The sequence below is a fragment of the Nerophis ophidion genome, linkage group LG05 (genome assembly GCF_033978795.1).
Source record: "Nerophis ophidion isolate RoL-2023_Sa linkage group LG05, RoL_Noph_v1.0, whole genome shotgun sequence".
Taxonomy (NCBI): domain Eukaryota; kingdom Metazoa; phylum Chordata; class Actinopteri; order Syngnathiformes; family Syngnathidae; genus Nerophis; species Nerophis ophidion.
In genome coordinates, this window is record NC_084615.1 from 3,088,465 (window position 1) to 3,096,176 (window position 7,712).

Sequence of the window (7,712 nt, forward strand, 5' to 3'; positions counted from 1 at the left end):
ACCAGGAACCCTCAGGTTGCTGGCACGGCCACTCTCCCAACCGCACCACGCCTTCACCACTCCTAAAGAATGTCATTCAGTCAAAGAAAACAAAAAAAAAAGAACACAACAGAAATGACACAGAAGTATAATCATTTTCAATGTCAACTTTCTGGCTTTAAGAAACACTCAAATAAATCTAGAATATCAGTTATTGTAGTCAGAAACTAGTTACATTTTCGGTTTAAGTAGAGCAGTGTTTTTCAACCACAGTGCCGCGGCACACTGAGATATTGTCTGGTGTGCCATGGGAGATTATGTCATTTCATCTAATTGGCTTAAAAATATTTTTTGTCAAGCAGTAATTATAATCCTCAAATGTGCTGTTGTTGAGTGTCTCTGCTGGCTAGAGATCGGCGGAGTAACCGTGTAATACTCTTCCATATCAGTAGGTGGCAGCAGGTATTTAATTGCTTTGTAGATGTCGGGAACATGGTTTGTCATGATCACAATATGCATACAACAGCGGGAGGCAGTGTGCAGGTAAAAAGGTATTTAATGCTTAAACCAAAAATAAATAAAAGGCAAGTGCCGCTAAGGCAATGAAGATTAGGGATGGCTACGCAAAACAAAGCTTAAAATGAACTGGCTGCAAAGTAAACAAAAACAGGATGCTGGACGACAGCAAAGACTTACAGCGTGTGGAGCAGACGGCGTCCACAAAGTACATCCGTACCTGACATGACAATCAACAACAAAATAGGAGCAAAACACTACACACAGGAAAACTCCAAATAAGTCAGGGTGTGATGTGACAGGTGGTGAGAGTACACCTACTTTGAGACGAGTTAAAACTCCAAATAAGTCAGGGTGTGATGTGACAGGTGGTGAGAGTACACCTACTTTGAGACGAGTTAAAACTCCAAATAAGTCAGGGTGTGATGTGACAGGTGGTGAGAGTACACCTACTTTGAGACGAGTTAAAACTCCAAATAAGTCAGGGTGTGATGTGACAGGTGGTGAGAGTACACCTACTTTGAGACAAGAGCTGCAGTGATGCATGCTTGCTTATGCTTTGAATTCCTATGCGACAATTGCGAGAACTATTTTTTACTGTCAATATCGGCTGTTGAGTTTCTTGTTTAATGTTTTCTGCTGGTGGTTTTCCTCCAGAGTTTTTGAATGAAAAAAATGTGACTGTGCTCAGAAAAGGTTGAAAAACACTGAAGTGGAAGAAGGGCGACCATCTTTTCAGTGCCAGTAGTTCAATCAATCTTTATTTACATAGCCCTAAATCACAGCTGTCTCAAAGGGCTGCACAAGCCACAACCACATCCGAAGATCAGCGCCCACATAAGGGCAAGGAAAAACTCACAACCAAGTGGGATGCCGATGAGAATGATTATGAGAAACCTTGGAGAGGACCGCAAATTTTTTTTCCAAGATGGCGCTGCTGTAGTGGCTGCTGTAGGCAGGAACTCTGTGCTCTTGTGTTTCCCTCTTCTTTTCATGGCTTATTATATTTTTTTGGGCCTTTTGGTCCGGGACCCTTTGGGACTGTGTGACAAGGGGTGGCACTTTCCTGACCTCTGTGGTGCTTTTTTTTGTGGACTTCTGGATCTGCCTCCCGGGAGCCTTTTGGCCATGGAGACCAGCTGCTGGGTCTCTGCCACACCAGAGTCTGTTTGGAGGGACTGGAGGAGATGCGGATGAGGGGACAGGACTGCAGAGTTTGGAGGGACTGGAGGAGATGTGGATGAGGGGACAGGACTGCAGAGTTTGGAGAGACTGGAGGTGATGTGGATGAGGGGACAGGACTGCAGAGTTTGGAGGGACTGGAGGAGATGTGGATGAGGGGACAGGACTGCAGAGTTTGGAGGGACTGGAGGAGATGTGGATGAGGGGACAGGACTGCAGAGTTTGGAGAGACTGGAGGTGATGTGGATGAGGGGACAGGACTGCAGAGTTTGGAGGGACTGGAGGAGATGTGGATGAGGGGACAGGACTACAGAGTTTGGAGGGACTGGAGGAGATGTGGATGAGGGGACAGGACTACAGAGTTTGGAGGGACTGGAGGAGATGTGGATGAGGGGACAGGACTGCAGAGTTTGGAGGGACTGGAGGAGATGTGGATGAGGGGACAGGACTGCAGAGTTTGGAGGGACTGGAGGAGACGTGGATGAGGGGACAGGACTGCAGAGTTTGGAGGGACTGGAGATGTGGATGAGGGGACAGGACTGCAGAGTTTGGAGGGACTGGAGGAGATGTGGATGAGGGGACAGGACTGCAGAGTTTGGAGGGACTGGAGGAGACGTGGATGAGGGGACAGGACTGCAGAGTTTGGAGGGACTGGAGATGTGGATGAGGGGACAGGACTGCAGAGTTTGGAGGGACTGGAGGAGATGTGGATGAGGGGACAGGACTGCAGAGTTTGGAGGGACTGGAGGAGACGTGGATGAGGGGACAGGACTGCAGAGTTTGGAGGGACTGGAGGAGACGTGGATGAGGGGACAGGACTGCAGAGTTTGGAGGGACTGGAGGAGACGTGGATGAGGGGACAGGACTGCAGAGTTTGGAGGGACTGGAGGAGACGTGGATGAGGGGACAGGACTGCAGAGTTTGGAGGGACTGGAGGAGATGTGGATGAGGGGACAGGACTGCAGAGTTTGGAGGGACTGGAGGAGACGTGGATGAGGGGACAGGACTGCAGAGTTTGGAGGGACTGGAGATGTGGATGAGGGGACAGGACTGCAGAGTTTGGAGGGACTGGAGGAGATGTGGATGAGGGGACAGGACTGCAGAGTTTGGAGGGACTGGAGGAGACGTGGATGAGGGGACAGGACTGCAGAGTTTGGAGGGACTGGAGGAGACGTGGATGAGGGGACAGGACTGCAGAGTTTGGAGGGACTGGAGGAGACGTGGATGAGGGGACAGGACTGCAGAGTTTGGAGGGACTGGAGGAGATGTGGATGAGGGGACAGGACTGCAGAGTTTGGAGGGACTGGAGGAGATGTGGATGAGGGGACAGGACTGCAGAGTTTGGAGGGACTGGAGGAGATGTGGATGAGGGGACAGGACTACAGAGTTTGGAGGGACTGGAGGAGATGTGGATGAGGGGACAGGACTACAGAGTTTGGAGGGACTGGAGGAGATGTGGATGAGGGGACAGGACTGCAGAGTTTGGAGGGACTGGAGGAGATGTGGATGAGGGGACAGGACTACAGAGTTTGGAGGGACTGGAGGAGATGTGGATGAGGGGACAGGACTACAGAGTTTGGAGGGACTGGAGGAGATGTGGATGAGGGGACAGGACTACAGAGTTTGGAGGGACTGGAGGAGATGTGGATGAGGGGACAGGACTACAGAGTTTGGAGGGACTGGAGGAGATGTGGATGAGGGGACAGGACTGCAGAGTTTGGAGGGACTGGAGGAGATGTGGATGAGGGGACAGGACTGCAGAGTTTGGAGGGACTGGAGGAGACGTGGATGAGGGGACAGGACTACAGAGTTTGGAGGGACTGGAGGAGACGTGGATGAGGGGACAGGACTGCAGAGTTTGGAGGGACTGGAGATGTGGATGAGGGGACAGGACTGCAGAGTTTGGAGGGACTGGAGGAGACGTGGATGAGGGGACAGGACTGCAGAGTTTGGAGGGACTGGAGGAGATGTGGATGAGGGGACAGGACTGTAGAGTTTGGAGGGACTGGAGGAGATGTGGATGAGGGGACAGGACTGTGGAGCTGGCACTGAGCGCTGGGACAGAGAGGCTTGGTGGTGTCTTGGCTGGGTGAGCAGGTGTCGGACACCTCAGTCACCTTGGACGTATCCTCGCTCATCCATGTGGACTGGACACTGGCCGAGAGTGGAGTCGGCTGTCTTGGTTGCCTTGTTGGGTCTGCTCCTGTCTCTGGCCATGCTCCCTCCACCCCAGCAGACGATGGCGTGGAACACCACAGAGGCCACCACAGTGGATATGTTTATTTTACTTTTTATTCATGTATGTATGTAGAAGTGTCTGCTTGTATCTGCTGCTTTAATGTCTTTCATGTCCTCTGTGTTCTTTGATGTTTGATGTTTCCCTCTTACACACATGGAAGAGGGATGTGTGCTATGGCTATGAGTTGTTTTTTTCCCTTGGCCTCAGTCTGGACCCCCTCTCCAGGGCCCAGGCTAAGACCGATTTTTTTTTAATCTTCTATTCTTTTCTCTCCCCCCCCCCCCCTTGTTTACCTGTATGTCATCTTTTTTTTAAGGGGCGCTGGAAGCCGGCAGACCCGTCAGCGATCCTGTTCTGTCTCCTTGTAATGTTTGTCTGATCGTCAATGGGATTGTGCTGAAAATTGTAATTTTCCTGAAGGAATAAAACAAGTACTATCTAATCCAATGTATATATATATATATACACATATATGTGTATGTACAGTATATATATATATATGTATGTATATATACATATATATATGTGTGTGTATATATATATACATATACACACACACACATATATATATATACACACATAAATACATATATATATATATACACACACACACACTCACACATATATATATATTTGTATACATGTATATTTATACACACACGTTTGTGTATACATATATGCAGTATACACACACACACACACACACATTTATAAATATGAAGAAGTCTGGGGCCCCGATCCTTCCTAAATGATGGCCCTCACAACAATGAAATTGAATAAGTGTTCATTTATAAATGACAACATTCTTTCAGAATTGATAGAGAGTTTATTCAACCCACCAAAATGCTAACAAAAAAAGTGTGTTGGACACCAACATTTGGCAACATAAGAAACATGTCAAACAAAAGAAGAAGAACTGCTGACTTGCTCTTTGATACAAGTATGAATCGGAGTTCTTTTATGGAGTGACTGGCGGTCCTTCATCCACAACTGTCTCTTCTGAACCATCTTCTCCCACACGGCTAAGATGGCAGTGGTTTGCGGGCAGGGTGCATGCTCTTGTTGTGCCTGCATAACTGTGCGGGCGTGCGGAAGGCCATGGGACACCTGTGGCAGTGGACAGGTCTCTCCCCCATGTGGATGCGAAAGTGTCCAATCAAGGCAGACCTGCTGAGCAGCTGCTTCCTGCACACCGAGCAGATGAAGTTGCTGCCACGCTGCTCGCCCATGTCCTGCCACCTCACTTTGCTTTGGACTTTATTTGGAGCCCAGTTGCAATCTGCTCCTCGGCTTGGACCGTTGCTCAGCTCCAGTTCTTCGGGGTCTTCTATCGGTGCCATCCACATCAGGTCAAGCTCCGTTGTTTTATCCCCTTTCACCTGCTCGACAGTCAGACTTCTTTCACTTTCTGCTGCCGCTGTTTTGTCTCCCGCCGGGTGCTGCTGCTCTTCTCCTGACAGACGTCTCTCACTTTTTGTTTTCTCCTCTTTCACCTGCTGGACAGTCAGGTGCTGCTGCTCTTCTCCTGACAGACGTCTCTCACTTTTTGTTTTATCCTCTTTCACCTGCTGGACAGTCAGGTGCTGCTGCTCTTCTCCTGACAGACGTCTCTCACTTTTTGTTTTATCCTCTTTCACCTGCTGGACAGTCAGGTGCTGCTGCTCTTCTCCTGACAGACGTCTCTCACTTTTTGTTTTATCCTCTTTCACCTGCTTGACAGTCAGGTGCTGCTGCTCTTCTCCTGACAGACGTCTCTCACTTCTGCCACACGACGTTTTGACCGCTGGGTCTAAACTTTCCTCCTCATTATCATCCCGGAGCAACCTTTTGCATTTTCTTCCTGGTAAATGACGTTGTCGCTCACCTTTTGTCACAAGTCTGTCCTCAGAATGTTTTGGACTTTTTTTTAGCAAAAAACCTATGTGTGTACAAAACAAAAACAAAACTTTATTTCAAAATAGTCACTTTTAAGCACCTAGCTCACAAAAAACATCCCATATTTTTCGGACGATAAGGCACACTCAAAAATCACTTCACTTTCTCAAAACTCGACAGTGTGCCTTAAAACCCGGTGCGCCCAAAGTACGGCATAATTCTGGTTGTGCTTACCGACCTCGAAGCAGTGAAGTGATTTATATTTATATAGCGCTTTTCTCGAGTGACTCAAAACACTTTGACATAGTGAAACCGAATACTTAAGTTTCATTTAAAGCAGTGTGGGTGGCACTGGGAGCAGGGGTGTAAAGTGTCTTGCCCAAGGACACAACAGCAGGGACTAAGATAGTGGAAGCGGGAATCGAACCTGGGACCCTCAAGTTGCTGGCACGGTCACACTACCAACTGCCCCATACCGCCCCAATTATATAAGTTAATTATATCATTGATAACAATTTTATTTGGTACATGGTGAAATGATAAGTGTGACCAGTAGATGGCAGTCACACATAAGAAATATGTGTAGACTGTCCTGGGTTCAAATCCAGGCTCGGGATCTTTCTGTGTGGAGTTTGCATGTTCTCCCCGTGAATGCGTGGGTTCCCTCCGGGTACTCCGGCTTCCTCCCACCTCCAAAGACATGCACCTGGGGATAGGCCCCTCCCACTTCCAAAGACATGCACCTGGGGATAGGTTGATTGGCAACAATAAATGGTCCCTAGTGTGTGAATGTTGTCTGTCTATTTGTGTTGGCCCTGCGATGAGGTGGCGACTTGTCTAGGGTGTACCCTGCCTTCCGCCCGATAGTAGCTGAGATAGGCGCCAGCAACCCCCGCGACCCCGAAAGGGAATAAGCGGTAGAAAATGGATGGATGCACTATGACTCAAGTTAACAACACCAACATTCTATATGTTCCATTGAAAATGTAGAACATGACACACGGCGCTCAAAAATGTATCAAAATGTTTTAGTAGGACTTTGGAAAACTATGAAGCCACACCACTTGATGGATTGTACTGTGCTCCAACATAGGAGTATTATTATGCTGTGTGTATAAGGTAAGACATTATCTGGCGTTTTGTTTCGCAATATTATGCAAAAGAAACTTTTATCTTTTAGTACCTGCTGATCTGTATTTTGGATCTGCATAAGTCCTGAAAATGAGCACACCTGTGCCTTTGTAGTCTATGCCGACACCGTAGTTGATAAGCTTATTCTTTTTCTCCATCTTGTTATGTGACAATCATCCTCCGCTGTTGCCATTTGTAATATAAAGTAGTGTAAAGTTCTTACTTATATCTGTCAATACTCTCGCCATGAAAGCACTAAAACATACCGGTGTAGTGAGTTTAAATTATTCACCCAAGGAACTTTAGTTATTAGAGAGTTCTGGTCGGACGTTTTTTTAATGGGACACATTTCTGGTGTTATTGTTGCACTAGTGAGCCACGGATGAGGGGATGCTGCACCGTTATTGATTAAAGTAAAGTCTGAATGTCATTAAAACAGTTAGTGCCATCTTTTGACACTTCTTCCACTCCCGTCCTTGCACGCTACACCGCTACAGCAAAGATGACGGGGAGGAGACGCTGTCCAAAGAACCACCATTACATGTTATGTGGACCACAAGGAAGTCTTTTAAATGCAGAAAAAAATCCTAACATGACTCCTTAAATGCGCCTTATAATCCGGTGAGCCTTTTGTATGAAAAGAGACCTGACTAGACCCGCTCATCAGCAGTGCACCTTATAATCGGCACACCCTACGGTCCAAAAATTACGGTATGTTTTTGTATTTGTTTAATCTTATTGAATCATGTAAATGTACACAATAAAAATCTGAACAAACCTTTTTTTGTTC

General features: G+C 47.4%; 1 protein-coding gene across 1 annotated transcript in view; it reads right to left on the reverse strand.

Moving 5' to 3' along the window:
• Positions 1–4,725: 4,725 nt before the first annotated feature.
• The window catches only part of LOC133552511 (zinc finger protein 250-like), a 14,977-nt gene continuing 11,990 nt past the window's right edge, over positions 4,726–7,712 (reverse strand). Inside the window, exons 4-5 of the mRNA XM_061899723.1 lie at positions 7,701–7,712; positions 4,726–5,834 (exon numbers count right to left, since the gene is read on the reverse strand). The exon at positions 7,701–7,712 is cut by the window's right edge and continues 13 nt beyond it. Of these exons, the coding sequence (XP_061755707.1) occupies positions 4,939–5,834; positions 7,701–7,712 (908 nt within the window). The 3' untranslated portion in view covers positions 4,726–4,938. The remainder of the gene's footprint in view (positions 5,835–7,700) is intronic.